This window comes from Carassius gibelio, chromosome B12, assembly GCF_023724105.1.
Source record: "Carassius gibelio isolate Cgi1373 ecotype wild population from Czech Republic chromosome B12, carGib1.2-hapl.c, whole genome shotgun sequence".
NCBI classification, from domain to species: domain Eukaryota; kingdom Metazoa; phylum Chordata; class Actinopteri; order Cypriniformes; family Cyprinidae; genus Carassius; species Carassius gibelio.
This window is the reverse complement of record NC_068407.1, coordinates 19,148,168-19,166,399: the sequence shown is the minus strand read 5'-3', so window position 1 is coordinate 19,166,399 and position 18,232 is coordinate 19,148,168. Positions and strand designations below refer to the sequence as shown.

General features: G+C 35.5%; 1 protein-coding gene across 1 annotated transcript in view; it reads right to left on the bottom strand.

Annotated features, from left to right (window-relative positions):
• LOC127968946 (transient receptor potential cation channel subfamily M member 4-like) overlaps positions 1–18,232 on the bottom strand; it is a 100,077-nt gene that overhangs the window by 66,727 nt on the left and 15,118 nt on the right. Inside the window, exons 4-7 of the mRNA XM_052570446.1 lie at positions 10,813–10,993; positions 9,715–9,878; positions 4,631–4,799; positions 4,158–4,222 (exon numbers count right to left, since the gene is read on the bottom strand). Coding sequence (XP_052426406.1) covers positions 4,158–4,222; positions 4,631–4,799; positions 9,715–9,878; positions 10,813–10,993 — 579 coding nt within the window. The remainder of the gene's footprint in view (positions 1–4,157; positions 4,223–4,630; positions 4,800–9,714; positions 9,879–10,812; positions 10,994–18,232) is intronic.

Below are 18,232 nucleotides of genomic sequence, written 5' to 3'. Positions count from 1 at the left end.
TCGGTCGGTCTGGACCATATCTGGACGTCTACTCGACGTGCAAATCCGGTTCATATCTGTTACGTTAGTGACGTAAACGTGATGGCAGAAAAAAAAACAAGTAAACGTGATGGCGCAAACAATCACGAAGACGGAAGAATAATTCAGTTTATTACAAAAGACTGAAGATATAACTACCGCCATCCTTTAATTTATTTATTTCTACGATGAGGACACTTTATAAACCTACAGAGATACCTGACTAACGAACAACCTTCACAACGGGACGGAGCTAATTAACGTTACTTTGAAATTCAAACAGTAATGGTCATCTGACTACTGGTGTTGAGCCAAATGTAAGCATAAATGTGCTTTTATTCATCGTTTTATCAATCTAAGGTTAAATTTCACGTCAGATTAATATTTAAAATTATTTATTTGGATTAGAAAGATTATATATTTTCAAATTCCTCTTTTTGTAATTGTACATATCCCTGTTGGTTTATTTTAGGTGGTTCAATTTACAGTCTGAGGTAAAATTATGATGATCCTTTTTAACTACTTGGTTATTAAAATTGGTCACTAAAACTAGGTGACCGTAATTTTTCTTGATCAAATAAAAGCAACGGTTGTGTTATTTTGTATATATTTTTTCTACTTTTCAGGACGGGAACAGCAACAAAAAAAGTTTAACTTCGGATTCATAATCTACACACTCTACTGGTAACGTTAACACTACTGACACCTAGTGGTAAGTTTTAGTAACGTTACTTGCAAATACAAATGCATTCTGTCACTACATTAACAATAATGTACGATTTTCAAAACTTTGTGTTGTGTGAAGTGTTTGTTCTTGTATTAAAACAGCCTTTGTGGTATCCTGGATGCTTACGCGATGCTGTGAAATTAGGCAATTTAAAATTTAAAATAATTTTTTAAAATCACGTTTTGAAATGATTTACTAAAGACAAAAAATCAGTCTGTGGTGAAGATATGATCAGAAAATTCTGCCAGAGGTAAAAATGAGCATTGTGAAGCTATATTTATATTTATGATAATCATTTATATTTAATTTATGTTTCAGGGCAGTTGGTGAAAACAGAGAGCTGTTGTGACGATAGGACAGTTCCTCCTCACCAGTCTCTGCTGTATATGGATGCCTGTCCACTAGCACAGGACATTCACAAAATTTTGGAGCCAGGGACCCCTTGCAGATAAGATTTTTCAAGGACACCCTCAGAATTACAAGATTTAAAATTATTGTGGGTCGGAGTATAATGAACATAATATGATTGTTTTATTTATTCATTTAGTTTTTTTAAATGATCCCCAATTTTTAAATAATAGATTTGTTTAATACAGCACAATATAGGGCTAAGTTGCACCAGGTCAGGAAAAAACACATAAGTTGTCGGTGTATAAGAAACATTTTACTATTAATTTCAGAAATCATTTAAATACTGATAAATACAACAAATGTAAAGAAACTTAAAAACTATAAAAACTGTAAATATTTTATTTTCCCTCACTTTCAAATCATCTATTCAAAACAGAACAAAACTCAAAAAAGACTTGAGAGAGTGAGAACTATATTTATAGAACCATTTAAGTGCCCACTTTCATGTTTACGTTGTGCTTAGGCTTTTTGAAATTACATGCATTATATAAGTTACTTTGGAATAATTCAGCACATCTCAGAAGATTAAAAAATCCATGGAGTCTGAAAAATATGGTATAAAATATTTTGTGGACCCATTTGCTTTGGTCCTGAACCTCAGATCGAAAACCCTTGCATTGTAGTATATTGTGTTTTTATTATTATTATTATTATTATTATTATTATTATAGTGCATGCAGATAATATTTAGGCACACAAACACTTGACTATTACATGAATAAAGAATACCATATTTAAGAATTTTATGCTAATTGCAGTTTAAATAAAAGTGAAAAAGCTTAAAAAGTGAAGCTCCAACAGGTGAACATAATGTGCGGACCCAACTAAACTAAACTGTTTGTTGTTATCCACTGTATAATGAGTGAAATGTATTTTATTTGTATGTTTTTTTGTGTGTGTGTGTGTGTGTGTGTGTGTGTGTGAACACACTGTTTCTTTAAGTTTATTTACAAGTAGAAAGATAAATTGCATGGAAATAAACATGAGATTTAATTGAATGCAGCCTAAGAGTGTTTATTTTGTCCAGAAATCTGAATTTTATAAAAAAAACTAAATTTTAACCTCCTAGAGACGTCCAAAAGACGTCGAAAAAAGACGTTATAAAAACTTTCATTCTGGCTCTTCGGGGGACGTCATTTCAACGTCCGACAAAGACGTCGAAAAAAGATGTCATAAAAAATTTCATTCTGGCTCTTCAGGGGACATCATTTCAACGTCCGACAAAGACGTCATAAAAACTTTAGGCGTTTCTCAATGTCAAGGATACTTCCTTGGAAGGACTGATCCTTCCAAGTCACTTCCTTCAGAGGCTAGGTGAGACTCCTCTTTAGCATGCACGGAGAACACGTAAATGGAACAGGCTAGCAAGAGCACGTAATTGCGTCATTACGTCAGTGAAAAGGTCCGTTTGAATAACGATGTGAATGTAACTAGTTATTTATAAAAGAAATGCCGTTGACGCAACCAATTGTTAAATGACAGGTCCGGTTCAGTTAACCATTTGTATTTGTATAATTTACAATATCAATACGGTAGTAATTTGTACTGGCATTTTAACGTCAAACTTTACTTATATTTACTACAGTTATAACAAATGTTTGGTAACGTAAATAAAAAACGCTCCGACTACGTTAACGTTCGACATTTTTGAATTTTTGAACTAATGTTAGATAGCAAAGCTGCGCGCATAGGATTGTGGGTGATTTGAGAGCGTGAAGAGCGCGAAGGATACACATATGCATCCTTTCCTGTGTATGGGATATTCTTCGAACGAAGGACTCAGTCCTTGGTTGAAATTCAGAGGATCCTCGACATTGGAACAGTCCTTCGATGGATGTCGATGACGTAGCATCCTCGAAATACTGGCTTCCGAGGATTCTTCCTTGACATTGAGAAGCACCTTTTCATTCTGGCTCTTCAGGGGACGTAATTTCAACGTCCGACAAAGACGTCGAAAAAAGACGTCATAAAAACTTTCATTCTTGCGCTTCAGGGGACGTCATTTCAACGTCTGACAAAGACGTCGAAAAGATGTCGTTTCGACGTACTTTTGCTCAGTGTGTTCTTTTAAAATATTTTAAAACATTTTTATTTAAAACATTGTCTTACCTGCAAGCGACGCGCGATCATCATCCCTCTGTCTCTTCTTTTTTCTTTTTTCTGCCCCCGACTCTTGGTGCCTTTTCGAGGCCATGTCTGAGGTCGGTGTCTGCTTAATTTGACATTGATTGAGGCATAATCGAACAGACCACTGGGAGGTGGGGAAGGGGGGGCACCAGAGGGAGACTGGCACAGAGATTCACCTTTTACTCGACTAATTTGGTCTAGGCCTATATTACTTTTGTATATTAACATGCTTTTAGAAATATTTTATTTGCTATTTATACTAGTATCCTATTGTGATGATTTTTTCACGATCCAGATTTTTTGGTGCCCCCCCCCAAGCACTTGGTGCCCTACGCGCAGTGCGTGATGTGCGTGTGCGGTAGCACCGGCCCTGGTCAGGCAGATTTGAAAGTGATTTTGATTGAGTACCTTGTAGATCTGTGCTGCTCGAGTGGTCCTTCAGATGATTAAGTCTGATTTGATGAACTGGTTCATCCAGTTTACTAAAAAGAACCAGTTCAAATGAATGACTGAAGCGGACATCACTCCTGACCATTTGCTTGAGGCTGTGGACTACATGCAGTAATGTTTTAAATAATGTTCAGTTTCTTGCACAGACCAAAATACCTTAATATATCATCAGGAGCCATGGGTATTCAATTAGTCTTGCCTTTATATGCTTTTTTTTTTACTCAAGTGCTGGTATCTGCTTGCATTATATGAATCACCAAGGGCTGTGGTTTCAGTTCATAATCTTCTTTACTTTTCTACTGAAGAAAAAAGTCACCTACATCTCGAATGACCTTGGGGTTGAGTAAATTAATAGCAAATCTTAATTTCTTGGGTGAACTATCACTTTCAGAAGTATTGTTTAATATAACTGTAATCTGCTCACCTCCACCATGGAAACTTCTCCAGATATCAGCATATTCAGGACAGGAATGTCAATGCTTGCACTGCCTGCTTAGATGACACATTTAAGCAACCGCAGTATGAAATCCTTGTTGCTTTTATTAAAGAGATCTTACCATAAAACACATAAAACACATAATACATTTATACATATTAAACATTATCACTGACTATGGTTAATATTTCATGTGAAAAGCTTTGTTGCCTTTACACTTGAAGCTTTGTCTTCTCTTGCAATAGCTCAAAATGACCTTTAGGTGGCCAAATCCTCCCCCTTGTTAAGCCAATGTTTGCTGGTTAGCCTGTTACAAGTCTGTTCAGTGAAATAACTGCAATGAAACTAACCAATGTAAAGTAAACGCTACATCAGTTACATTCTATTAAACACAAGTGTATCATGAACATTTCTGGATCCTGCCTAAGAAGACCAGAGTGCCATTCAGTTTAATTTTGTACCTGGGCGCTGACGTGAAATGTAATCTTCCAGATGGCCTCGGAAACCGACCTCCCCACCTTTACGTCCTTCGGTCCCATCGTCCACCAGAAGGAAAGCCTTGTAGTTATTATCCAGAGAGCAAGTGCCACGTGAAGCGCTTTGGACAAAATACTTAGCGGGAAAACTTCCCTAAGAGAAAGAGAAAGTTTAGAAAGAGAAATTTTTCTGAAAGACTGTGAATCATCTGCAAAGTGCAACATGCAGTGCTACAACGTTCTTACGCAAGACGCAAGCAGTTCCCTACTGCAGCTTTAAAGTGACCGCGCCTAATTTAGCTGCTGGCTGCTGTAATGTTAATCCATGAAAACGAAATTGAAAATCACTCACTGCTCTTGACTAATTTACTTTGAAAAATTATTCAGACACCAGATGTAATTTTTGATATATAGCAAATAATGTGAGAAATGTTAAAGGTGTCTGAATAAATGTAGGTTTGATTGTATATTTCATTTTTACACTGAAGACTATCCAGTGCTATTTTACATTTAATTATTTGGTTTCTGTACCTTGACACCTACAAACTTGAAAAAAACTTAAACATTGGTGTGAAACAGTTTACAGCTTTTTCAAGCACTTTGTGATGCATTTTGGAAACAGGAGATGAGTCCGTTTTCTAATGCACCACCTAGCTTGATAAACCCCTTCTCAAAGACTTACTGTTTGTCAATTTTATTTGGGTAACACATATTCTGAATGCCTTCGGCAGAATTCGAATGAGCCATTTTAATCTAGATTAATCTAGATTAATCTAGATTAATTTCAAGATCGCAAACCATTTTAAATATTTTGATAATTTACTGAAAATAAATAAATGACTTTTTAAACCGTTTAACTGATTATTAATCGGTCAAAATAAGCTGATACAGTGCTGCATTCATGCGCACTCTGAAGCCGGTGACTGTGAACGAATCAGCAGAGTTTGTAGGAGCTTTTGTCATCACTGAATCTTTTTCAGACATTTACAAATGTTTAAATGTCGACAGATAGCGCATCTATCTGTGCATGATGATGTCCAGTGCCCCCGGCGAGCAGAGCTTCTAATAGTTTGGAATAATCAAAGGAGAGCTGCAGTCCTCAGTTGGGCAGGAAAGGCTAAGCATATGGAGCCAAAAGAGTCTCAATAAAGATAAATGCACACACTTCATTCACATATGCACACATAGGATTCATACATGCACACACGATTCATAAATACACACACAGGATACACAAATGAGCACAAAATTTACAAATGCACACACAACATTTTTAAAGCACAGAAGATTCACAAATGCATACAAAATTCAGAAATGCACACACAATTCAGAAATGCAAACAACATTTGCAAATGCACTCAAGATTCACAAATGCACAGGACAAGATTCAGAAATGTATTTCTGATGCACACACACATATATCTTGATTTACAAACTGCTTGCGGTCTGTGAACTTCACTGCATTTGTGTGTGAATTTTGAGACTCCCCTGACGTGGCTCGACACACAAATGCCTTTTTTTTAAAACAGGGAATGATCTGCAACCAATCAGATATCTCCCTTGTTTGAGCCAATCACAAGAATGCACCCCACGTGGGGGATTGTTTACTTATGAGCCAATCAGCGAACCACTCACTTTCCTCAGCGAACGATTCACTTTCCTCGCGCAGCGAACGACTCACTTTCCTCACGCAGCTGGCGACTCACTTTGCGCAGCCGGCGACCCACTTTGCGCAGCAGGAGACTCACTTTCCGAGAGTCACTTTCCTCTCGCAGCGAACGACTCACTTTCCTCATCGAACGATTCACTTTCCTCATGCAGCCGGCGACTCACTTTGCGCAGCTGTAGAGTCACTTTCCTCTTGCAGTGGACCACTGACTCTCTCTTCATGTAGGGACCGAATTATTATAATTAAAGTGACTTCTATATTGCATCCAAAATAATATTTAGATATATTTAAATATTCAAAAAGGTGTAATTTTTTTTTCTTTCATTAAAATATTTCAATAAAATTAAAAAATTGCCTATTGCAAATTTATGAATCCATGGTTAACTTTTTTTCTGCAGTCACTGGGCTATATGTATTGAGACATTTATAAATTTATATAAAAATTATAAAAAAGTAAACCTGAATTGTAATCTAAACATCTGTATTTTCATACAATTTCATGTAGGCTTTAATATGCAGCACCAAAGCCATATCACTCTGTGTGAAAGCATTCATGTGATTGGCTTATAAGTAAACAATCCCCCACGTGGAGTGCGTTCTTGTGATTGGCTAAAAGAAGGGAGATATCTGATTGGTTGCTGACAATTCCCTGTTTAAAAAAAAAGCATTTGTGTGTCTAGTCAAGTCAAGGGAGTCTCAAAATTCACACACAAATGCAGTGAAGTTCACAGACCGCAAGCAGTTTGTAAATCAAGATATGCACATGCACCAACGCAGAGAAAATAAAGGCCTTTTTTGCGCTGTGTCATCAGGCCTAATTTGGTCTTAATCCGGCCCTGAAGGCGGTTCATTGTCATTGAGACTCTCCTATGATGAGTTCACAGCTGAGCAGACATTTCACTCGTTGGCTTCAGCTTCACATGGAATTCGTGATTGGTTGACAGCAAATTTCAAATATTAAATGGAACAATAAAATAACGTTATTAACCTGTTATCGGCCATTTAAAATTTTCGATTCTGTTCGGATTTTAAAATTTTATTTAGTTTCTGTTTCTGATTCTGTTCCTGTCAAAATTTAGTTCGTTTCCGTTTTTCGTTCCTTGAACCGGTTCGGAGCCCTGTATATATATAACATATATATGTTGAATCACCCAGTAATAAAATGTGCTGTAGTTTTGTCTCACATTAATTTTTTAACCATATCCATATTACCACAGCAAACGGAGCAATTTTGTCTTTACTGTCCCAATACTTATGGAGGGCACTATATATATATATATATATATATATATGTGTGTGTGTGTGTGTGTGTGTGTTGAACTTGTATCGACGCTATCCAGAAATATTGTCAAATACATCCATTACTAGCAATATTAAGAGGATTTGACCTTTCCAATTAATAAAGGCCTGTTACATTCTTATTTTTATTAGGCCTATTATTATTATGAAGACACTTTTATTATTAAATTAAAATTACAATTAATTTGCCCCGCAATATTACCACATAACTGACAAGCTTTTTATAGCAGGTCCAGATAGCCTAAAATGAATTATAGGCCTATAATGAAACAAATATATATATATATATATATATATATATATATATATATATATATATATATATATATATATATATATATATATATATATATATATATATATATATATGTGTGTGTGTGTGTGTGTGTGTATATATATATATATGTGTGTGTGTGTATATATATATATATATATATATATATATATATATATATATATATATATATATGGTATACAAACCGATTCCAAAAAAGTTGGGACACTGTACAAATTGTGAGTAAAAAAGGTATGGAATAATTTACAAATCTAATAAAATCTAAGACATTTTGAAATGCCTTGCAAAATATTGGCTTATTTTGGATTTCATGAGCTACACATTCCAAAAAAGTTGGGACAGGTAGCAATAAGAGGCCGTAAAAATTAAATGTACATATGAGGAACAGTTGGAGGACCAATTTGCAACTTATTAGGTCAATTGGCAACATGATTGGGTATAAAAAGAGCCTCTCAGAGTGGCAGTGACTGATCAGAAATCAAGATGGGCAGAGGATCACCAATTCCCCTAATGCTGCGGTGAAAAACAGTGGAAAAATATCTGAAAGGAGTTTCTCAGAGAAAAATTGCAAAGAGTTTGAAGTGATCATCATCTACAGAGCATAATATCACCAAAAGATTCAGACAATCTGGAACAATCTCTGTGTGTAAGGGTCAAGGCCGGAAAACCATACTGGATGCCCGTGATCTTCGGGCTCTTAGACAGCACTGCATCACATACAGGAATGCTACTGTAATGGAAATCACAACATGGGCTCAGGAATACTTCCAGAAAACATTGTCAGTGAACACAATCCATCATGCCATTCACCGTTGCTGGCTAAGACTCTATAGGTCAAAAAAGAAGCCATATCTAAATATGATCCAGAAGCGCAGGCGTTTTTCTCTGGGCCAAGGCACATTTAAAATGGACTGTGGCAAAGTGGAAAACTGATGAATCAAAATTTGAAGTTCTTTTTGGAAAACTGGGCTGCTATGTCATCCGGACTAAAGAGGACAAGGACAACCCAAGTTGTTATCAGCACTCATTTCAGAAGCTTGCATCTCTGATGTTATGGGGTTACATGAGTACGTGTGGCATGGGCAGCTTACACATCTGGAAAGGTACCATCAATGCTGAAAGGTATATCCAAGTTCTAGAACAACATATGCTCCCATACAAATGTCGTCTCTTTCAGGGAAGACCTTGTGTTTTCCAAAATGACCATGCCAGACCACATACTGCATCAATTACAACCTCATGGCTGCATAGAAGAAGGATCCGGGTACTGAAATGGCCAGCCTGCAGTCCAGATCTTTCACCCATAGAAAATATTTGGCACATCATAAAGAGGAAGATGTGACAAAGAAGACCTAAGACAGTTGAGTAATTAGAATCCTGTATTAGACAAGAATGGGACAACATTCCTATTCCTAAACTTGAGCAACTTGTCTCCTCAGTCCCGAAACGTTTGCAGACTGTTATAAAAGAAGACGGGATGCCACACAGTGGTAAACATGGCCTTGTCCCAACTTTTTTGAAATGTGTTGATGCCATGAAATTTAAAATCAACGTATTTTTACCTTAAAATTATACTTTTTTTTTCAGTTTAAACATTTGATATGTCATCTATGTTGTATTCTGAATAAAATATTGAAATTTAAAACTTCCACATTGCATTCTGTTTTTATTCACAATTTGTACAGTGTCCCATTTTTTTGGGGAATCAGGTTTGTAGAAGAATGTATATTTTCAATGTGTTCATTTGTATCAAGGGTAAAATATTTAGTGCTAAGTATGCTAGTACTGCACCATAAGTAGAGTTACCTCAGGGTCAACGAGCTGCTGGCGATTATGTACCATTCCCCAAGGAGCAATGCCAATAGGAACCACTTTATTTACATTGAGAGAAGACACTGCGTGATCTCTCACTGCCTCTCCTACACACTTGCCGATGCCTTCCTTCAGCCCTGAGGTTATGATCCATGCTCCTATACATTCAAAATACAAATTTAACTGTTTTAATTGCCAAAGAAGTTCAGCCAAAGAAAAAGCACATCACACCCCTAATGATCTCCTTCCCCTGGCTCCCAGTTGTGGCCAAAATCTAATTTAAAGAACCCAATAGTGAACATCTGTGTTCTTTACATGTCTATCTGGTGTTTCTAATATGCTTGTAGACAAACTATGTGTAAATTCATGCTAAATTCACTGGCAGTGTACCAGGCTTGCTTCTTAATCTAGCTGTCCAATAAATCTGTCATTCTATTTTACAAATATTATTGGTTCTTTCACAAATTGCTTGTTCCTTGTGACTACTGATAAAAGTGTCTGTTACATGCAAAAACTATAAATGTAAATGTAATTAAATTAAGGACATTTACTGGTCATAATTAATCATTAATTTTAAATAAGATTTTACTGTTTACATTTCTTTATCAATATAATTATTATTTTTACATTTATATATATTTTTTTTAATTTTGGACTATATTCACACAGAGAAGAACCTGTTGAGCAATTTTTCTGACATAACCCTGACATTGATTAAATAATTAGTGAATTTGTGTCAGGGTAGCTGGGCCTTTGATAGCTGGGAGTTAGTATAAAGATGAATGTATGATTCATATAATTGCTTGCTTGCAATGCCAGTCACTATATAAATTCACTGTGGTTATGTGCTTCTTTTTCTCATCAGGCATTTCAGGTGACATCTACAAACAAAAAGTGTTATGACATACAAACATCTTCACAAATAAGAGGACAAAACATCTAACAGGTTCTTTAAACAAGCATGTCTGGAGATCTAAACCTTGTACTCAAGATATCGACACTTGGTAACACCGATGTGACAGTAGCAAAAATTAATGTGAAAATAAAATGAAGAATAAATGAATAATCTTATGTATGGGGAGAATACGACACCTGTACTCTGTGCTGCTTTAACCAGCCCCTGCCTCAAGACCTCTCGCACCCAGCTCTTGACCTTTGACCTTCCTTCACCGCCAACCACTGACACCACCAGGTTGGGCTGCCCCAGTTTCCAGTGTTGTCTCATGATATCAAAGACCACAGAAGGATCTGTGGTGCTGGAGAGACGCAAGAACTGGAATATAAAAAGAAGGATTAAAATTTAAACAGGAATCAAAGAGTAAAAACAACTACATGTTTTGCACTGTTACATTTCTTCAACTATGGAAAATGTTGATTTCACATGGATTGATTTTTATAAAAAATAAAAAAAAACTTTTTTATATAAAAGTCAAAATAGAATTATACACTTTTTACCATGACATATATTGTGTTGCTTATTATGCCAATATTTAGAAGCACTCAAACTTAGTTAATTAGTTAAAAAGTGAAAAAAAGATGTGAAAGCATCTGTAAATTACAAAAACAAACATACAACATATTAATTAAAACACTGTTTACAATCACAATTATTTTTGCTGCATCAGTGTTAATTTTGACACGAAATTTTTATTTAGTTTTAGTCTTAGTCTTTTGACTATAATTCTTTTTAGTTTTAGTCAAGTTTTAGTCATCTGATTTGTTTTAATTTTAGTCTTATTTTAGTCGACTAAAATAGCTTGGTATTTTAGTCGACTAAAATTGCTTGGTATTTTAGTCGACTAAAATTGCTTGGTATTTTAGTCGACTAAAATTGCTTGGTATTTTAGTCGACTAAAATAAGACTAAAATCAATAACAGATTTACTAGACAATTTTTTACAGCTGGTATAGGAAACAAACTTAACCAAAATATATAAAACACAAATTCAACTTTATTTCAACACAACTGTGTCTTTATTTCGATTCAAAAGCTTTTATGCAGCAACAAACACTGTCATGATAATGTAAACAATAACTAGCTGCCAATTGACCATCAATAAAAGAAAAATAACGTTAGGTCCAGGACCTTAAAGCTTACAGCTGAGCTGAACAATAAGTGCATACATTTAAAGTAAATATTTAATAAGTTGGCAGCTAGGTGGATAAAAAAAGTAACAAGATTTTATAAGGTATTCATTTGTCTAGCAATATTGTATGTTTTAAATACTACAATATTGCTAGATTAGTATGTATAATGATAGGATGTGAACGGTCACGTTTCACATGACTAATATAGAAATATTTGTGATATTGTCAACAAGTAGAACATTATAAAATATACTAAACATTAGTATTAATCAAATGTATTTATCATGATATTACGTATTAGTATTGTGCTCTCATCTAACTTGAAGAAGGGGCTATTTTACAGTACTTTTCAGTTCGTAATATTTAATGCTACAACATCTACGCACTGCAGTCTTCCAATTTTGCTTAGCTCAATAAACAAAAGAACATCGTTGTGAAATTATATTTGAGAAAATGTCCGGGTGGCTCGTCTGTAAATGTCTTTTCAAATTGGTGGTGTTCTTGCCACGAATGAGCGCTCCGCGTGCTTTACGCTTTGTTTTGTTTTGTTCGTCGTCAAACGTGAAGTGAGCTCTTTTAGACATCACCTCTTCGAATGCCGTCTTCCCGGGAGCTCATTTAAAAACTGAAAACCTTCGCTTCACGTCTCAATAAGTCAGGCTCGGATTGGTTCTCTTCTCTCATGCAGTCTGTTCCGTTTTGCCGGTTCTTTTGTTCATTCCTCGCATCTCTCCCGTCTGCTGATTTGATTTTCGTCACAGTCTATTTTCTTCTCGTCCTTTATTCGTTGACGATAATGTCAATCAATTTAGTCATAGTTTTAGTCTCCATCAGTGCCTTCTATTTTAGTTTTCGTTTCGTTTTCGTCCGCAAAAATATATTCGTGACGAAAATAATGACGAAAATATTTAGTCAACGAAATTAACACTGTGCTGCATATAAAGTGATTCTAATGTGAAGATAAAAAAAAAAAATTTGCCCTCATCACGGACCAAAATGTTATTCTATGAATAAAAATTATTTTGTATTTGATTATTAAACATTAATTAATGTAAACAAGTAAAAACATAAACCTTTTTATAATTTTTAAAATAAGTGGATTAAGAACAAAAATCTAAAAAGCAATGGAAATTTACAAAAAAATATATATATATATTATTATTTTAATATTATTATTTTTTTATTTTTTATTCTATTTTGTGACATATGGTTGTTTCACAACTACAGGTCATTTTTTATGTCCCTGTGGTTGATAATTATTTTATTTATTTTTTTACTTTTTTTTTTTAATGTGAAGTCTAAATTAAAACTGTATGCTGTTAACTGTAAAACATGTACATATGTTTGTGTAAAGAAAAAGAATGCTTTCTAGGTAAAAAAAAAAAAAAGTTTTTTTATGTAAAGATTTTATTATTTTACTCATCACAAATCAAAATATTATTTATCATTTACTTATTCAATATTATTTATTCCAAACAAAAAGCTTGAACACCTACCCCTTTTCCCCTTGATGCCCCAAGTGCCCTTTTGTCAAGGCAATTATTTTATTTTATTAAACGCCATTTTCTGAAGGCCTGTGCAATCTAACTATTAGTAAAATTAATGAATAATAATTTAGTCATAAATTTAAGTATCCACATGATGATGACCTTTCACCTGACGATCTTATCCAGGATGATCCCTCACGTTCAAATACCTCAAATTTAGCGCACTACCAGGATGCTTTCATAACGTCTATAGCTGCAAGTAAGTGGAGTTCTCAGCGAAACGGTTTGTTTGCATACTTATATTATTAAATAATTATTATTTTACAAAGAATGGCGGGAAGAGAGCATGCACAGCTGTTGTTTATATTGCTGTCTGTGGCTTGTGGAAGTAAGGATGGCTGCAGTAAGGGGTTATAATATTTTTGTTCAATATTTTCCTAATGACAATTCATTACATTCATTTATTTATCACAAATAGACACAACAGAAGTTGACAACAGTTCTTTACAGAATATAAAACTAAGATACAAATAAGTGAAAAAATAAATAAAACAAATAAATAAAACATGATTAAGAATTGCTGAAAGCTCGGGCCAGAAGATAAGACTTTAACTTCGATTTAAACTCATGGACAGAGGACAGGGATCTCAGATAAAAAGGAAGACTGTTCCAGAGCCTAAGTTCAACAACAGCAAATGCACAATCCCCTCTTGACTTTAGTTGTGTTCGAGGCTGAGCTAGACAGTAATTGTTTGCGGACTGCAGGCACCTGACTGATGTATTCAGATTTAAAAGTTCAGACAGGTACAAGGGTGCAAGACCATGAAGAGATTAAAAAACAAACATGAATATTTTAAAATCAACTCTATGATGAACCAACAGCCAATTTAGAGACAATGGAATAGGAGTAATGTTTTGGCGTTTGCGGACTCCCACTAAAAACCTGGCTGCAGCATTGTGCACCATTTGAATCCTTGTAATAGAGGAGTGGGAAATTCCAGCATATAAAGAATTGCATTAGTCTAATGGTGATAAAACAAAAGCATGTGTGACTCTTTCAAGATCTTTGGGGGACAGAAACGGCTTTACTCTAGACAGAAGTTTCAGATTAAAAAAGCCTGACTTAACTACTGTGTTAATGTGTTGATCAAACTTAAAGGCAGGGTCCAGAGTTATTCCCAGACTTTTCACAGTTGGTTTGCTATAAGAGGGCAGATTTCCAACATCAACAATGTTTTATTTCTTTCCCCACAGAGGGCCCAAACACAACTGCTTCAGTTTTACTCGCATTGAGGTGTAGAAAATGTAAGGACATCCAAGATCTTATATAATTTATACATGCAAGCAAGGTTTCTAAGTCTTTCTTGACATTGTGCTTAAAAGGCAGACAAATATGACTGTCATCTGTGAAAAGATACTCCATGACATCTAAGAATAGAATTCAGAGGTAACATATATAATGAAAACAGAATTGGGGACAAAATGAATCCTTGTGGAACACCACAGGTAAGAGGAGCTAAGGATGACAGAAAGCCTCCAATGCAGAATGAAAAGGACCTGTCAGTAAGAAAAGTTTTAAACCAGCTAAGGGCACTTCAGCAGATGCCCACATAATGTTCAACACGTGACAACTGAATGGCATGATCAACAGTTTTAAATGCTGCGCTCAGGTCTAAGAGCATTAAAATGACTGAGCCTCCGGAGTCAACAGAGTATGAACAATGTCAAGAGAGGAGGTATAGGGTTCAAATTGTGGACTATATCTGTTAGACAAGACATAGTAATTGGCTTAAAAGAGTTAAAAACCCGGTGGCCATAACAGGATCTACTGAATCAACAGATGAGGGTAATACAGGCCGCCTAATCACTACTATTTTGTCAACAAAAAATGCTTGCTTCAATGGGCGAAGATGCTGCTGATCTGCTCCACCTTGCTGTACGTAGGGAATGTGCCACCAAGGAGGCTGTACTGATGAGTCCCCTGATGGGTGAGCGAACCATTAGTACGTTGTCTCCGAAGAACGCCTCGCAATGTGAAAACCATCCACCTCATGTTCACAGTCACCTTGACGAGACAGGCTAGTTAGACCAGATGCCAGGCTCAATTTTAGCCTGGCGACTCTACCGCCACTTTTTCCTCTCCTCCTACGCCATTTCCTCCAGTTGAGCCATACGGCACAACCACACAGGAAAAGTTGTTAGGAAGGGAGGAGGTGGATGGTTGGGGCACGCAGCCATCACATCTTTGATGCTGCATACACCTATTGTTTTTCTAATGTTAAGGAGCATCTGGAAGTCATATACAAATGGTGCAAAGACGTGTTGGGCAACATTTTGATTTATTAATTAAAAGACAAATACGGCTAGACAAATAAAGAGACAGATGGGAAGCCATTGGCACTGGTGCCATCATTGATCCCCAATGATATTTGAGGTTAAAGGGATAGTACCATATGTCAATCAGTACTGCAATATTCATATAATTTATTCATTAGCTGGAGATAACTAGAAAAAGCTACAGCCATAGCAGACGCTTTTGTCCATATTAGGTTTTTTTACTAAATTTATGGTGTGGATAATTTTCTTACTCATGAAACCATACATATTGCCTACCAAATGGCATTAAGAGGCATTACATTACAGTCACCTCCAGTGGCATAGCTGGTAAAGCCTGTGTCATATATATTTTTGACGTGATCGACATGGGTTCGAATCCGCCTTTTTGCGAAATTTATTATCCATTTTCAAATTTTAAATCAGATCAGAAAAGCATTTATTTTCAATGAAAATTAAGTAAATGAGTAAAAAGTAAAGGGTAGATTTAGGGAGGGCTTTATTGTCCCAAAAAGGTGGCATCCATTAAATTAGACTCAATAAGTTATTATTGCATACTGTATAATGTACAACAATACTGAGGTGCAGATAATTGCCACTATTTGCAGTAAGTAGTATAAATAGCAGAAAATCCTGCTATTTTAACATAATATAAATAGAATCTATAGATATTTGCACTTAGTGTAAATAGCATATCACAAAAAATGCTGCTATTTGCACTATTAGTGTAAATAGCCGCTGTCTTTTTGGGTAACTAATGCCGGCGATGCAATGTTGCCAGATGTTGCTATTAAAATAAACAAAAACCTATGAATAAATAAACCGAAATTATTCCAAATATTTAGGAAATTAGATAAGATAAAGTTATCGCTGACCCTAAACCGCAACTTCCTACTTTATTAACTTTCTAAAGTCTTAAATTTAGTAGAAAAACAAAAAAAAAACGCTTATAATAGCTGGATCTGACAACACGGAGGCTGCATCTCACGCTCTCGCTGACAACTCTCTGAAGACTCATTCACTTCGGAAGCGTCTCGCAGCGATTATTTTAGCAAATTAGTCAAAGTATACATTTTATTTTCGAACATGAAAATTTTACAGAGGTCCGAACCTTGGTGACCTCATAGCTGGCTACGGCCATGCTTATGACCTGTTTTAGACTAAGACTATGAGTTTCAGACTTTCTGCACAAGAGCGCCCTCCAGCTTTGAGTATGAATTAAACATACACTGCATGAGAGTGCTGAGCACTCCGCACAGCAGTACAAACAAAGGTGCCTGTTCTCTTTTGTTCTTGCTGTTTTATTTGGAAAAGTTTAAAGGGCATCGAGGGGTCTTGTCTTCATGTTATTCGACTAAAAACTTTTACTTTGAACTTATATTATTACAGCATTTATAAAAAAAAACGTAGAGTGCTTTAAAAATAATTATTACAACACTGATTAAAAAGGCTTATACTGATTTTTCTCATCCTCCAATTTAGTGCTGCAACGACGCGTCAACGTCATCGATTACGTCGACTACAAAAATACGTCGACGTGCGTGAAATGCGTAAAATAATTTTCTGTGCCTCTTATTTATTTTATACTGTAAAAACTTCAACCACATAGGCTGAAAATGAATAAAGGTTGAAATATTATATTAGAAGTTGCACTTATATATTTTTTGTAAAGTTATCCAAAGGATTCATTAGCTAATTAAAAAAAAGAACATTAGATTCATTATTTATTGTAAGAAAAATAATCATTTGATTACTCGACTAATCGAAAAAATAATATATATACAGTACAGACCAAAAGTTTGGACACACCTTCTCATTCAAAGAGTTTTCTTTACTTTCATGACTATGAAAATTGTAGAGTCACACTAAAGGCATCAAAACTATGAATTAACACATGTGGAATTATATATGGAATTATATACATAAAAAAAAAGTGTGAAACAACTGAAAATATGTCATATTGTAGGTTCTTCAAAGTAGCCACCTTTTGCTTTGATTACTGCTTTGCATTCTCTTTGTGAGCTTCAAGAGGTAGTCACCTGAAATGGTTTTCACTTCACATGTGTGCCCTGTCAGGTTTAATAAGTGTGATTTCTTGCCTTTTAAATGGGGTTGGGACCATCAGTTGTGTTGGGCAGAAGTCAGGTGGATACACAGCTGATAGTCCTACTGAATAGACTGTTAGAATTTGTATTATGGCAAGAAAAAAGCAGCTAAGTACAGGAAAACGAGTGGACATCACTACTTTAAGAAATGAAGGTCAGTCAGTCCGACAAATTGGGAAAACTTTGAAAGTGTCCCCAAGTGCAGTCACAAAAACCATCAAGCGCTACAAAGAAACTGGCTCACATGCGGACCGCCCCAGGAAAGGCAGACAAAGAGACACCTCTGCTGCAGAGGATAAGTTCATTCGAGTCACAAGCCTCAGAAAACGAGTTCTCTCAGAAAAGAGAGTTCTAGCAGCAGACACATCTCTAGAACAACTGTTAAGAGAACACAGTGTAAATCAGGCCTTCATGGTAGAATATCTGCTAGGAAACCACTGCTAAAGAAAGCCAACAAGCAGAAGTGACTTGTTTGGGCTAAAGAACACAAGGAATGGAC